This window comes from Athene noctua, chromosome 2, assembly GCF_965140245.1.
Source record: "Athene noctua chromosome 2, bAthNoc1.hap1.1, whole genome shotgun sequence".
NCBI classification, from domain to species: domain Eukaryota; kingdom Metazoa; phylum Chordata; class Aves; order Strigiformes; family Strigidae; genus Athene; species Athene noctua.
The window spans coordinates 21,291,992-21,308,118 of record NC_134038.1 but is presented as its reverse complement, the minus strand read 5'-3'; the positions used below and the strand labels follow the sequence as shown (position 1 = coordinate 21,308,118).

The 16,127-nt window shown below is 36.8% G+C and overlaps 1 protein-coding gene across 11 annotated transcripts in view; it reads left to right on the top strand.

Moving 5' to 3' along the window:
* OXR1 (oxidation resistance 1) overlaps window positions 1-16,127 on the top strand; it is a 291,991-nt gene that overhangs the window by 223,295 nt on the left and 52,569 nt on the right. For 9 of the 11 annotated variants that reach the window (XM_074898538.1, XM_074898537.1, XM_074898536.1 and 6 more), the window contains 3 exons: window positions 6,329-6,436; window positions 7,626-7,745; window positions 13,141-13,293. In XM_074898538.1, the coding sequence (XP_074754639.1) occupies window positions 6,329-6,436; window positions 7,626-7,745; window positions 13,141-13,293 (381 nt within the window). The remainder of the gene's footprint in view (window positions 1-6,328; window positions 6,437-7,625; window positions 7,746-13,140; window positions 13,294-16,127) is intronic. The other 2 variants (XM_074898544.1, XM_074898543.1) reach the window with 2 other exon arrangements.

Sequence of the window (16,127 nt, the reverse complement as noted above, 5' to 3'; positions counted from 1 at the left end):
TCATTACTTTGAGGACAAATAAACAATAAAATATATTTCTCTTTAACTGCTTTTTGGCTTTAGTTTTAATGTTAAAGATTTTAACTTAAAATCCCCAAAGCACAAAAACTTAGAACTGCTCTTCTGTATCTGTATGTAGCACCAGTGAAAGATGTCAACAGATTCGGTACGAATGGAAGGGAGCAAGTCCTAAGCTGCCTCTAAAGGATACAGAAAACTCTGGTTTATTTTTGCTGTTATTACATAGGGAGCGAACAGATATTTTAAAGTTAATATAGTTTCTCCTTTTTCTGAATGTCAGTCAATAGATTAGATGCAAGTTGATATTGTCTATTATTTCAGAACTTGCAGCTGGTGCTCCGAGCCAACTGTTTTCTCCTTCTGCCCACAGCTGATGCAGGCTGAACAAGCTCTAAGGACCAACAGAGCAAATAGTTTTGGTGACTTATTATCACTATCCACAACATTTTAAAATCCTTTTTGTGTTGTGAAAATGGCATTTTTTACGTTGCTAATTTGACTTCATTATATTAACATTGCATTAGAAGTCTTCTGTGTTACATGTTGTACGAATACAACCAGTGTCTGCCTACAGGTGTTAGAAGAACCAGCTACAGATAAACAAAGGAGCATAAGCAGACAGTGTTGGCCACTGAATGCCAATGATAATATGATAGCATGCTAGCAGTTGCATGACTTCAGCAAAAGCCTTTTAATCCCTCTTCCTTTTGAAGAGAAACAGGAAATAATTGTGGCTATTTACAGATAGTCTCTTCTCAAGTGCAATAAACTACAGGAAAAGCATGTTTTTTTTAAATTACAAGTGAGCACTGGAGGCCAGTGATGTGGCTTATCAGTGTTGGAGGCTTCTATGTGAGACTTTCCTTCCCCTGCCCCTTTCTGTCCCCTTTAACTTTCTGGGGATGGAAGACACTGCTCTTCTCCTGAAATAGCAGATAAGCACCTAATATGCAGAATATGTTGTCCAGATCTTTAGAAGAGCCTGACACCAATTAATGAAGGTCACAGAAGCCTATAGTAGACCAGAGTCTTAAGACTGGTAGTGTTGAACTGCCAGCCTTCCTGCATGTGATCTTTTCTTGGTTATTTAGTGATAAATCCAACATCCATAAACTGGGTCTGGAGTCATCTTTGGTTTTAGTTATGTGTATACTAAGAACAAAACTGTAAGGGCTTCTGAAGTCAACTTCTTTAGGTAAAACAAGGAGTTGTTTATTCTTTCTTAGCTCAAGGGGTGTGGGTGGTAGGTGTATTTGTGGTGACCATCAAACAGGTGAAAGTTTACTAGACTTTGAACCCACATGAATACTTGGAATTTCTTGTTGTAATGACTTGCTGAACATGTTTCTTTTGAGAGTAGATAAATGGTGAGTATCTGTTAATATCTCTTGAGAGTAATGGTGGATTTTGCTTTCAATCCTAGGGTAGCTTGGATAGAGAGCACTAAAGGTTTGTTCTTCTGGTGCAGCTAGTTTTATTGTCATTGTAAGCCTTTACATGCTGTTTAGACTACTACATGCTTAGGAGGTTTTGCTTTTTTTTTTCCTTGGTGCTTTCATTTCAAAGCCAGGGATTGTGTTCTTGTCTGACTGTCGCTTTTTCCACTGTCATAGCCTTTCTCGCAGTTTTTGGGAAATCTAGAAAATACAGATTGTAATGATGATATACTACTTTATCTGTTGTATCTTTTACCTAATTTTAACATTTATTTTTGAAGTTGCTTTGTTATTTACAAGTTCCGTTTTCCTGATACTGCATATGACAGAATTTAGGCCTATTAGAATTAGTTAATGTAGTCATAATCTGATATTTCTAAAGTCTTGGGTACAGTGCCGAAGTCATTGTGTCCTCACTCCTTCTAGTCTTCCCATCTCTTTAATTTTTTAGTTCCTTTTAAGCTATTGTTGTTTTCTGGCTTTTGTCTTGAAATATTTTTTTAAAAAAATTAAATCGTTCTTTGTGCACTGGGATTCATATGTATTCAATGTGTAATTTTTAATGGAAGGAGGAGTGAACTCAAGCTATTGAGATGCAATGACAGCAAAGTTCATTAAAATATCGGTAGATAATTTGGTTTTAGATAAGGTTTTTAAATAATTTTGCCACCTGCTAATCTGATAGAAGTGAAGGCAGTTTGAACTGTAGTTGGTGACTCTAAAGCTATCTGTCTACTGGTACTCACAAGCACACCTGGCAACCATGGCTATATAAGTACTGTTCTGTAGTAAATGGAAAAGAGGCAATGGGATGTACCTCTGCTCAAATGGGGACACAATGATTTGAAGAGAGTGTTTGATTTGGGATTTTATTGGAAAAAAGATGGAAGGTGTGGCTCTTTCTGTATCTGGTCATATCTGTAAAATGATTTTAATTAAAAACTTTAGACTTGTATACATATGTAAGTGACTATATAAGGTAGAAGTAACAACTACATAATAAGGTCTTCTGTGTCTTTGCATAAGAGAGTTGATGACTAGAAGCTCTTGCTAGTGGGTATAGGAAAACTTCTATTTTAGAAGCTCTTTTTACAACAGAAGTTATTGTACAAAGCAGAGTTTGTGTGTTAAGTTTAACACAGCCCTGAGTAAGTAATTCTTGTTTTCTTTTTACATTTTCATTAATCAGTATCATTCAATCTTTAGACTCAAGACAGTATCCTGAAGGAAGCAAAGGCAATGCATGATATGTATTGAACCCCTTCAAGGCACCATCTGGCTTGCTCAGGTCCATTTCGTATTGTTTCAGGGAATAATATAGTTTTTCATATCTGGTGATTGTTTTTCAGAGGTTTGTTTGTATTGGAAAAAGTCTTGCCATTCTGTTAAAATCATGAAATAATGCGATCGCTGTTCATTATCTCACTGTCTTCTCAAGAGAGGAACTTTTCCATGAAAATTCAGCATATTGCTTTAATATCTGAACATTTATATAAAATTCCGAAAATTCAGAGCAGCATTTAAATAGCTACATGCATAATGCATAGAAAGTTTATTTTCTGGGAGAGAAGGAATTACTTTTTGCTCTTTCTTCCAGTACTGAATTGATTGGGGGAAAAAATGATTGGGAAAACTTGAGGGTGGCTGTGGTATGTGGTGGTGCATTTTTAATTTTTTATTTCTTAACTTTGTGGAAAAGCATAGTTTATTCTTTCAGCTTTGGGCTGTTCAGATTCCATTTTTTGAAGTAGTGGAAAGCCTGAGTTGGAAAATAGGCCTTTGAACATAGGGAGATACTTCACACAGTATTTCAGGAAGAGTTTCTTTAAGAAGGTATCAGTACTGGTCTCTGAAATCCCATGTAGGGATTCACCTATGCAAACTTTACAGCCAAATAAGAAAAGGAAGCTTACATTTGCCATTCTTGTGTTCATGGTTTGTGAGATAAACCCTTTAGTTGCCAAGAGATCTCACCAGATGTTTTTATTTTTGAAAGCTGGAAAGAGTGAATGCACTCTTAAAGGGCTTAAGTTTCGTGGGTTTTGATTGAATGCTTTTAATTAATTAATTTTATATCCTATCATAACTTAGTCTAAAATCTCAAATATTTCAGTCGTTAAGTGACACCTAAGGAATATTTACCTAGCAGCTCTTGTCCTCCAACATTTGTGTTAGGCGAAGCCTTTGAATCTTACTTTAGAGTTTGTTTTAGCAAACCTTCTGTATTATGTAGGGCTTCTGATAGAAACACTACTGTTCCTTGTTTTGGTTGTCAGTTTTGTTACCATTTGTGGAACTGGTACATATCTGGTCAGGTTAGGGTTCTGTCTTGATTTCTGCTTTATTACCAATTAAAAGTGGTGTATGAGAATATTCTTTTTTTTTTTTTTGCATTTCTATGTGATCATACAGTACTGAAATACTAAGAGGTACTACAATACAGTCTTTCATACTTGAGATACTAATGGAGAGAGATGTTTGCTGCTTTGTTAAGGTTAATGGCTTCCTGTATAAGGAATTGTAATAGCTTTTTTTAGATAAATTTAAATTCTAATTGATATTTTTCTGGGAATGCCTTTTTTTTTTCTTTAGTGAAATCTAGTCTGACAAATGCACCTTTACAAAATGATAATTCTGTATGGAAGGGAATTCTTTAACTCTTACTTGTGAACTTTAATTATGTTAGTATCCCAAATTGCCCTCTGTTTTTATCTGTTGAACTATAACAGCCTTCAAATTACATTTATATTTGTAGCATTTTTTCTTTCAGGACAACCCACTTCTCTATTTAAAGGATATAGTTGGCTGCTTTATATCTGCCAGTTATACTTTGTTATTCCTGTACTGTGAACATGTGTTCCCTAACATGACATAGCTTCAAAAAATGTTAATAAAGAGAAAGCATATATTTTCCTAAATTCTTCTGGGATTAATATTCTGTTCATTATTAAGTTTTGGAATGTTTAAGTGGAAATGCATTTTGAGGAGCAGTTGTTTAACTTTATATATACTACTTTTGCTTTGCAGCCAATACTCTGCTTGTCAGCTATTTTTGCCATGCAAACAAAATGTATTAAAATACTGCTTAATCAACCGGTATTAACTAACACTATAACCTGTAGATATATCATCTTCTACTCTAGCAAAATGTTTGCTGCTTCTGTGAATAATGAATGTGCCTTGTTACATTATACTGGCAGCAAAACATACTGTTTATTAGTTATATAGAATACACTAATTCAACTGAACAGTCCACAATATAGTATGGCTGGAAGCAGGCTAGCCCAGTATGGTTTTTCCTTAACTACACTGCAGTGCAGTTAGGGAAGTAAAGCGTTTTAAACTTTTGGTTCCAAACACTGCTTTTTTCTTTGCAACTGTGTAACATCAAGTTCTACTCTCAAAGCAAGCAGGCCAAAAGCTATTCAAACGTGTAGGTTTGAGACATTTCCTTCCCTTCCCTACACTCATTTTTTTTTTTTTCCTGCCCCTGTTCAATTGTTCAAGCAGAAGTAAAGGGTATCCATGTTTAAGTCTAGCAACAGTTGACAAGGCATAAAAGACATTGTGCTCCCACATTTTTGTTAAGGAGGTGAGTGAAGACCAGAAGATACCTAGTGGGTATGCAGAGTCAGTTAATGATATCCACTGTCTTTCTCAAAACAGTTGCATGATGAACATACACTATAATGAAAAATGTAGTTTTGTCTTTCACTTTTTCCTGCATTCCCTACTTTTCCCTTGAAAATTAAGTAAAGAGAAGAGAATTTAAAAGAGAAAGCATTATTTTCTGTAATTGGCAAAAAAAGTTAGTTAAGTGAAAAGCCTAAAAATAGAAGGAAAATGAAACCTGTGAGTAATTAGTCTCATACTATTTATATAGAGCAGAAGGTGTATAAATTCTGCAGATGTAATGAGGGACAAATGATAAGATACTTAAAAAAAAAAAAAAAAAAAAAAAATCCAGACTCCTGCTTTATTGTTTCTAGCTGTACTCCATGTTTAGCAACACAGATGTAGCTTTGCTTATACTGCTTCATCTTCTCTTAACTGCTGAGATTTTTCCTGGTTCAGGGTTTGTGAAGCCCTGTGCCATTATGGAATAAACTTGTTTGGGTTGCATGCTCCTTTGTCATATCATCTGCACCATTCTTAAATGCTTGCTGTGAATTCTTTATCCTGAAATACACTCTGAATAAAACTTTTATCCTTTTGCATTCTTCTCTTGGTTCATATTGAATACATTTTGGGAGGTGGTGGTGAAAAGAGGAGCTTGAAAAAATCCTTTTCTTAGTCAGGAATCACCTACTCAAAATGCTTATGCTCCATCTGCTGTCATATTGGTTGACCTGTTTTGCTTCAGCAGTTTTGCTTTTCATCTTGGTGATGGATTTTACTTGAAAGTCAGGTTAACAGAAGCTTATTTCAATAGGAAGAGAGTGTTTGTGTTTATAGAGATTGCTTTGGCTTTTCCATAAGTGAAAGAACTGAGAAGAGATGTTGAAGAGGGGGATTGAAGGATTCTGTGAAACCAGTCAAATTGTGTATTGGTCCAGTGGTACCTAGTTGTGAATTTCTGGGCCGGAAGTTCTGGTGCCATAGCTGAGCCTGCAGCTCGAGAGTGTGTGACTGACGCTTCTGGCCACCTGAAAACTGAGGGGCGGCACATGTCCTTGTATGGGATTGCAGTAGAGTAATATTTAGAGGGTAGGTATGGTTTTTTGGTTGGGGGGTGGGGTGGTCAGTCATAAGATAGGAAGGCTTAAAAGTTCATCAAAATCTCAGTAAATCTACAAGTGATAAAATTTGTAAGCCACTATTTGAACTAACTGCTTACAGGTTTGTTTTTCTTTTCTTTCCAATTGATACAGGTGGAATCAAGAGATACTTTAAACAGTATTGCCTTGAAATTTGATACAACACCCAATGAACTGGTTCAATTAAATAAGCTTTTCTCCAGAGCAGTCGTTCCTGGACAGGTACTATTGCACTATATATATTACTTATCCAGCAAAGACCTTTTTCCCTATGTTTCTCATCTCTGCCAGAGAAAGTGTTAAAGTACTTCTCTTACTGGTTTTGCTATCAGCTTTGTAAAAGTGTTTCATTTTTCTCTAGTTTGTCAATTCCTTGTGCCTGTTAATTTAACTGCCTAAAAAGGGAACATGTAATGAAGCTACCTGTCTCTCTTAAATAAGATTGGAGGACTTCTAAAACTAAATATACTTAATGGTATAATAACACTTGAGTATAAGCTAAATTGTTACTTTGCAAATATAGCAGGCTGTTTACCAACTCTAGCTCGGAAGACAAATTCAGGGGACAGCTTACAAACAACATTCCTGACTCTGTTACTGCCTGCAATTCTATTTTAATAAATTGAATAATGTTTCTATTCCACTCTGAAAACTCGCTGTCTTTAGCAGCGGTATATGAACTACCATTCACTTCTTATAGGTCACTACTGCTTACATCTTTTTTTTTTTTTTTTTTTTCCCCCTTCACTTTTTACTTCTCTTTGAAAGCCAGGCTTGGAAACAAGTGATAGGACAGCTGTGGTACTAACCATTGGCCATTTGGTATTAGCCACAATCAAATAAACACAGGATTTTTTCAAACAGAGGGCTAAGTAGCTTGAATACCTACCATGGCCAAAATAATGTATTTAAGGACTGAGTAACTTCAGTTCATTTATTTATTTATTTTTTACACTTAAACATGTATACCTTTTCTTCCCTTCCCTACCCTCAATTTTTGTGCTAAGAGCTGTGTCTAGGAACTTGTTCCCCAGCCTGTTTCTTGGTTACTCAAATAGTAGAGTAATAGCAAGATAAATAATTGGGCAGGGCTTCCTTGGACTCTGTATTGGGTGTTTCTGGCATGCTGTATACTTCTAATGCTTCTTATCTGAACTTTTTCCTCAATTACTATGACTAAAAATCAATCTTACCTCAAGATAGCATGTAAAAACTTTAAAAGCTAAAGTGAAGAAGTACTTTGTGTGGTATTATTTATTCCTGCAACTCCTCATTTCTGTTAAAATTAAGGGGAGCAGGAATGATTTTGTACAGCTACTTCGAGAAAGCATAGCAAATATACCTGAAGTCACAGGAAATCTAAAGTAAACCTGAAAGCATAACTTCTAACTACATTATATCTTCTTTATAGATTTTGTATGTTCCTGACCCAGACTACATTTCTAGTGTGGAGAGCTCCCCCTCTCTAAGTCCTATAAGTCCCTTATCACCTACATCTTCCGAAGCAGAGCTTGACAAGGCTACAGTAAATGTAGGTATACCTGTTGTCCTTAAAATTCATTTTCCCTTGCAAGATGTTAAAGATGCTACTATGCTCTCCTAAACAATCCTGTCCTTTGGGAGAGAAAGTACTTTACAACTCTTGGACATGAAAAGTAAAATAGTACCTTTTTAAAAGTAAATACAAGCTTTTAGTCTTTGTAAGTGACAGTTTTCTGTGTGAAGAGTGATTTGAAGGCAAGTTATTTATAGAAAAATACTATACTGGCACACTGAAATCTTAATTACTAGTTCCTGTTGCATTTCTGTATTTGTTACCTTTCAGAACTAGTTAAACATTTGTCTCTAATCTTATTGATAGCTTTTGTAGCAATGATACATTGGCAAGAATACTCAAGTAGCTAAAAGGTAGGAGCTTGCCCTGCTCCCTGTAGAGGTGTGGGTGGAGGTTCTCTAGTTTTATTTAGCAAACAAAGATATAAAGTCTGTTTCAGTGAAGGGTTAGTACAGAGTTGATTATAGCCAACTTCTGCTCATAGTTCTACCTTTGTAGACTTTCAAATACTGAAATTTGCCATCAGAGCTTCTGTGTAATCAGATCAAATGTCAATTTTTGACTAGGAGCTGGCTTTGTAAAAGCATGTCTTCCCAGGAGCACTGCTTTGCTGTGAACTGAATTCCTTGTGGAGAGCTCCAACCAGCACAATACAGTATTGGAGCCTGAGCTGCTCTGCAATTTATGCACTTATGACCTTATTAAGATGTTTCTTAATATGTCACTACTCTTCTCAATTATTGTTGTCTTTTCTCTCGGACAACAAATATTCTTGATAGCTCTTCTTAATAGTGCTCTGTCAAGCTGTCAGATGTCTACTCTGGGATTCTGTGTGCTCAAAGTTTAGGAAGGTTTGAGACTTTAAGCATGCATTTATTTATTTGCTTGCATGACTTGGTCGAGAGAAGTTTAAATGTAAAGGTATTGCTTTGTTGGTGAATAGATTCCCAAGCTCCATTACAAAGAAGTTGTGACTCTTCTACAGAAAATTACTGAAAATCTGGTTTTGCTGTTATACCTTTACTCTGTTCTAGCATGCCTGTTCTTGTGAGATGTCTACTGTCATCTGTGCTAAATAATAGCCTTTATGTTTTATGGCAAACTAAAGATGGTGTAGCACAGTGAATAGACTAGTCTGCGAGAAAATGTTCTTCTGTATTGATCTCAGAATGACTGTAAATCTAGGATAGGCCTACCCATATATGTTGTAAGAAGTTACTCAAGAGAAAATCAGAGCTCTTCCTACAATGCGCTAGATCCCATATCAGAAAAACACCTTATTCTTGCTTTTGTAGATTATTTTGTATATGCTTGGTGGAATATAGTAGATAAGGAAGCTGACTAGTGTAACCAAACCTGTAATTTACTTGAAACATTTTTATTGACTATATGCACATAGCAGAGAAAATCTTGAAAGCATAGAACAAAGTAGATTAAAATACTTTAACAGTTAAAATACTCTTATGCAAAAGGTTGTTTTGTTTAGTGAGTGCAGTTCAATATTAGCAACAATTCGAGTCTTACACTTCATTAAACTGACACTTTATTGTTGCAGAGCTATTTTGCGCATCTCATGTCTTGGATTGCTACAAGCAGTTTTTAAATGCTTCAGGGAATGCCGAACAAATGAGCAATGTGATAACATATAGTACTTTATGAAAGTTTTAATTTCTGAGGTCTTTTGAAGTACATGTAAGGAAGGAAGGGATGTTCCTAGACAGTTTGTCAAAAGAAAGCAAAGAACAGAAATAATTTGTACTTGTCAGTGTGAACTCTGTGTGTGTGTGTGTGGTTCTTCTGTTTGCAAACAGTCTCTCCAGCAACACAAAAAGCACTCAACTTCTTCTATTTGAGCAGTTAAGGCTGGAGGGTTTTGTTCTTCATCATAGCACCTCTTTTCCATGTTCCTTTTCTCTCTTTGTTGATTGCTATCCTTATGAATTGAGAGAAATACTAGCATGCATTCTCTAATGCTCTGTATTGATGTCTGTTGTCTTTGACTCTCCTTCAATTTTTGACTCCAGATTTGCAGTTTAAATTTAAGCACATTTCAAGGTAAAGAGGATATATTACTCTGCATGTATAGTATAAAGGGGTCTGCTCTCTGTGCTGTGGTTACTGAAATGGGTTCTTGCTAGAAATTGGATGACTAAGCAACATCTGAACCTCTGTTGAGGCAAAATATAAACTATGATATGCTGTGTTCTTTTGTTTCTGTTTTATTAAACATTGGAATAGCTTAACACAACCATGTGGCTAAATACAAACCAGCATGTGGCTAATGTAAGACTCGAATAACCCTGTTAAGTTTAAGACTTAGCTTCTTAAGCTAAGACTTCAATGTGTATTTCAGTAAGTTTGCTAGTGTCAGTGTATATGTAAGAACTCAGGTTTTTTAGTTTTTTTTAAGCCTTTCTTATGCTGCTGGGTTTTGTGAAGAGTTTCTTTATTCAGCAGTGATGCACATATTTGAGAAGATCCAATAAGCTTTACTACCTATAAAACTTAAAATCCACTTCAAAATAATATGTAGTGACAAGGGTGTCATCATTAAGTTTGAAAGTCTGCCACCATTATTAGTCCTGCTTCCATGTCACATGGCAATATGAATGAGAAAAAGCTGGCTTATACACAGTGGACTTAGGTATCAGCTGGGAACTCTTGCAGCCAATTTGCTAAGTTACATGTGTCACAAAGGTTGACCACATAATTTTTAGGAGAAAGGCATATATAGAAGAAGAACTCATCTCCATGAAGTTTGTTTTTTAATTATATCTTCATTAGCTTTTTAAACAAAATTCAGTTAAGCTTTCTAGAAGTTTTGTTTGCTTTCTAACAAAAATTGAAAGATGAAGGCAAAGGCTAAAGTAGTGCTAGAGAGATGGTGAACTGGAAACAATTGTGCATAATGTTCCTGGATATGATTAAAGGCATTTAGCTGCAATCTGTGCTAGTGAATAGAACTGAACAGAAAAGCAGAAAAACAAAGGAAACATACTTCACTTTTTTAGTAGTAGCTAAAAATATCAATTCTGTTTGAAATTGAAGTCTTTAGATGTTGGTTAAGCTCCAAAACAGGGTTGCTGTAACTATAAGTTGGCTTTTGCACAGTCTGTCTACTATACCTGTGGCTTTTATTTGAAAAAAAAATTTTTACTATCTGTCCTGTCCCTGGTAGGGTTCCATGTTCAGTAGTTTGTTGGATGTACTGTTAGACAAGATAGATAACTCTTTCTGTTACCTGCCCAGGAGGATCATGAAAGAAATCTGGAAGTTATATCCAGGTATGTGAAAAACAAAGATGATTGGGAACAGCCAGAGTGTATTTACCAAAGGCATATCATACCTGGCCAAAGTGATGAGTGCCTGGCTCAGTGGAAGAGGGAAGACTAGTGCATATTACTTACCTTGACTGGATCCAGGCACTTGATGTTGTCCCAAAGCAGCCTTGTTACAATACTGGGGAAATGTGAATTGAATGGGTGGGTGTGTTGGTTTAAGCCCTGCTGGGACCGGAGAGCACGTTGCTGTTGTCACTCACCCACCCTCAGCCAGTCAGGCTGGCAGTGAGGCACAAACCCCGGGTTAAAATAAGACGAAATTTAATACAACAGTGTGATAAACAATCTGAACAGCAACAGTAGCAATGGTAACAACAATAAACAGCAATAACAGTGAACAAGACAAAAGATATACAGAGAAATACCGCAATGGTCACGGAACAAACCCGACTTGTGCTCCCACCACCAGAAGACAGAAAGGAAAAAAGGTCCTGCCCAGACCTGACCTCATCATGGTATGAATAACCCAGCTGGAGATCCCTTCCCCCTCTCTCTCTGCTGGGGAAACTTAACCCTATCCTAGCTGAACCAGGACAGTGGGCTACAAGATAGGCTGGAAAAGTTGTCAGGACACTTGGGCTCAAAGCAATACAGCATTTGTGTCTGTGGTCATTTTTTTTGTTTGTTTGTTGGTTTCTGTGGTGGTAAACAGTCAGGCATCCTTGAGGGTCCCTACTGGGGCTAATATTGTTTACAGTCTGCCCATCAGTGACATGAATGGTGGGACAGAGGACAGGATACACTGTCAGCAAGCTTCAGGAATGGGGGGAGCACAAATTAGGGAAAGTAGACAGTGTATTGGAGGGAAGGAAAAAGGCTGCTCATCAGAGGGACATCGAGAGTTTGGAGAGATGAAGTAACAAACTTCCTGAAGTTCAGCAGTAGCTAAGACCTGCTGGGGCAGAAAGAGCCCCATGTGTGGAACAGCATTGTGTGAGGGTTGGCTAGCTACATAACAGTTCCACAGAAAAATACTAAGGGCCAAGGAGAGGTTGAAGCTAGTGTCCAGTTGGACATGTTGAACAACATCGACTTGTGATGTTGAAGGCTTATCACATGCCAGGTAGCAGTTAAAAGAATACCAACAGATTAAGGAAAGTGATTAATCTGCTGTCTGGGAGGCTTGTGAAGCTCCTCTTGCAGTGTTGTGTCCACTTCTGACACCTCCAGTAAGAGACAAGGATTAATGTGCTGGAGAGAGCCCTGTGGAGGACCATTAAGATGTTCAGGGGATAAAAACATATGAGACATGAAAGGATTGGCTGGGGGACCTGTGTTTGTATAAGCAGGAGAAGTAAGTACCAATGAAATACATGACTTCTATGTTGTACTACCTAAGTAAACAGGTTAGAGGGAGAAGAGTAGTCAGAAGTCAGAAGAACTCTTCAGAGGTTCATAGGTGGGCAAGAGCTGCAGGCTGCTGCACAATAGGTCCTGGTTAAACAACAGGAAAATGTTTTTCACCATGAGGGTGGTTTAACACTGGAGCAGGTTTCTTGGAGAGGCTGTGGCATCTCCACCCTTGAAGACTTAAACTCAACTGAAAAGGCCATCAGCAACCTGATCTAATGTAGGCTTAAGCCTGCTTTGAACACAATGTTGGACTAGCTGACCTTTAGAGGGTCCTTCTAGTATTATACACAGTTAGTGTATAATATTATGGAAGACATTTAATAGGACCTTTGTCTGTTGAAAGTTGGAAAATAATGTTTTCTGCTCAAATTTTGTGTGTGACAGTGTACTGGATGGCTTCCTTCTGTGATTTCTGGTCATTTTGTTGTTTATTTTTCCAGGTTGATTCTGAATATCTTTGTCCACTAGGATTTTGTATTGTGGGCTGGTTAAGCTGTGGTTGATTAGTTATATACACTGTCAAATCAAAACAGTCCTTTAAACTGCAGTGGATTTGGAACCCTATTTTTACGTTTGCTTTTATGTTGAAGAAAAAGAATAAAAATTACACAACAAAAGATCTCTTAAAGTTTTGAAAAAGACAGGTTGCTAAGTTCTTTTTTTATATTCCCTTTTAGGATCCAGATGGAGTCCAACAGAAAGAGTCGGCTGCTTCACCAGCACATGCATGTGTTCGTCCTACAAGAGTGGTATCATCCACCTCTGAAGAGGAGGAAGCATTTACAGAGAAATTTCTAAAAATTAATTGCAAGTACATCACTAATGGCAAGGTACTCAAACGTTTAGGTTTTACTGTATGGGATGTAGAAATTAAGTACACTTAAACCATTAACATACAATAAAATTTAGTTACTGATAGGTAGATGGATCATCTTACATACCTATGCATGTGTGCAGTATATTTGTTTTTCTAATTCAGTTTCCTTTGGATTCCCAGACCACTTGTTTCTTAGGTGTCATGTTAATTCAGTTAATATGCATTTAACCTGTGGCAGACTTTCCCCATACTGATAAGTGTTTCTCTTGTGTTGTGGGCATGAGGTCTGTTTGTTCCTTGTGTCAGTATCTCTCAGGTGGTTCTCTTTACTTGCAGTGGGGAAGGACATGCTTTAAACTATAAGGAAGTATGTAGTCGGGTGGCTTCACTTCCATTTCCCCAATGCAGAACAGTGTGAGCAGAAATAACCTCTGATTCTGTAAACAAACACTTTTGTACTGGGTATAATATGGTAAAAACTTGGGTTTTTTGAAGCAGTACTTAAAATTCTCTGTTGTTAACAGAAACACCTCCAACTTAGTGGCACCCAATTTCCTTCCATTCAACTCCTAAGTGCATAAGTCTTGTGCAAATTTTTAGGGACTGAGAAAATGTCAAAAGACTTTACCTCAGAACACTTCAGGGAAAAACCAAAATGTATTGCTCTCCCATCCCACAGAAAAATGACTATTAGATAATTTAGTCACAAAAAATCATGCCTTGACTCAGGCTGAATGAGTGCAAAGAAATTGTACTTCCTCCTTTACCTGAAGTTTGGGTATGTGCATAGAAATGCTGCTGATTTCATGTTGCTCAGCAATAGGTTTACAGATAAGTTACACTAATGATAAACAGATTAATGAAAATCTCCTAAAAATGCTTTTTAATTTTATTTTTTTTGCTAGTGGAAAGGATTGCAGGTCTGTGTATGTCTCGAAGCTTTTTGACAGTATGTGTATGTTGGCAAAAGCTATCATATGTCTTAGAAGTTGGTAAGACAAGTACTGGAAAAGCTTTGTTTGTTACTTTGTTCTACTTTGCAGTTAATTTGTTTCACACTTTGAAATCTGTCTCTAGCTGACCTTAGGATGATCCTAGACAAATGATTACTTCTCAGTTTTAAGTCCTCTGATGTGGAGGAATTGCGAACTGTGAGCCTTTGTTAGAATTTGGCTGTACTGGAAAAACATATTCTAGGGCTAAAACTTACAGCATATTATTTATGTGCCATAATTCCTCATCAGAATGTTATTGGGAGTGTTCACAGCATCTGCCTTTGACTATTTCTTTATATCCTATTTCCGAAGAGCTTCAAGGAGAATTCTGTTTCTAAAGAGTTGTATAATCCACTGCAGTATCAGCCCGTAGTCGGAGAGGTGGGTGGGGAGAGAAATGAATGTTAACGTGCTTAGATTGTGTGCCAGATTTCGTAAATTTGGCATGTAGTTTAGCTTTTGTGTCACGTGTGGTAGGAATGTCCTCTGGCATGTTTTATCCTCGATACATTTCTTGATAAATTTTCAGATGTTTTCTGGAGAAAGCTTAAAAGATTCATCTTCTGTTCCCCACTCTGGAAGTGATTTTGAAGTTCATTGCTGACTGTTTTATAGGGCTTCAGGTGTGAATTCAGTCAACACTGTGATGCTCACAAACTAAAATCTAGTGAAAACCTCTTTTTTTTTCATTGTGTTTAATTTCACATACACAAGAGGACTTGTGTTAAGATAAGACTGTCTCACTTCTCAGTTTTCAAGACTGCTTATTCTGTATGTGTTTGGAGTTGGTTTTAGTCACATGTGTGATTTCCTGGACAAGCACACAGGAATTCTGAGATGCAGTGGCTGGAACCTGGAAACATTTGCTCTGTTGTAATATTTGCGCTCTGTTACCTGGTTATTGCTACTGTTAAGAGACAGAATGTTGGGCACAGTTAGAAACAGGGTGGTGTGAATATGCCACATCCTGGTCAGACAATAAATCAGTGTACTGCAGAGTCACATCTTAACTCACTGTTGTTGCATATGTAGGCATGCCCTTTCTTGCAGCCACACTATTTGCTGCTTTTGTAGAAGAGTGTACTGCTCTGGTTTTTCATTCTTTACACTGTTCATTGGAGGCAGAAAAAGGTATCGGTATCTTAAACTGACAGAGGAGCTTTGAAATTGTTTTTATGCTTGCTAGTTTACTTACCTTGTTTTGAAGAGTAGTAGGTAAAGGAAAATTACTGAGGCTTAAAAAAACCAAAGCCACCAACCTGGAAATACAGGCACAAAACACATTGTTCATGAAGTGAAAAGGAGGACACTGACAAGGTTCAAAAATTCTACAAGAAACAAAGAATAAAATTAAATTATCTGTATGGTAAAAGCTTCATAAATCATGAATCACATGGTTTTTTGTTATAACTTGTGTATTCAAGAATGTAATGGAATTATTTAGAGGTAACTTGTGTTTGAAAACTGGTTGTCAGAAGTCCTTTCAAACCCTCTTAAAAGTGTGTTTTACTGAACTGCCTAATCTTAATGTTTGGGCTTACCAGTGTCACAAAATTTGGCTCTAATCTTCCCTTTATAATGATTGTTTGAATTTCTATCTCAGATATTGTATAGGATTTAGAGCTCCCACTTCCTGAGGTTTAAGGAACTTCAATGGAAAGTTGTTAATACTGATTCACAATTGAACAATCTGCATGCACATGCAGTTCAATCTACTTCCAATATGTGTGGTTTTGCTTATTTGGTTTAATATTTTCTGGACAGGCCTTAAGACTGAAGGGATATCTTTAGTAACCTAGTATGTCCACATGGTTTTCAGTTATAAAAGTGGCTCAGAATTTCTCTTTGAGGC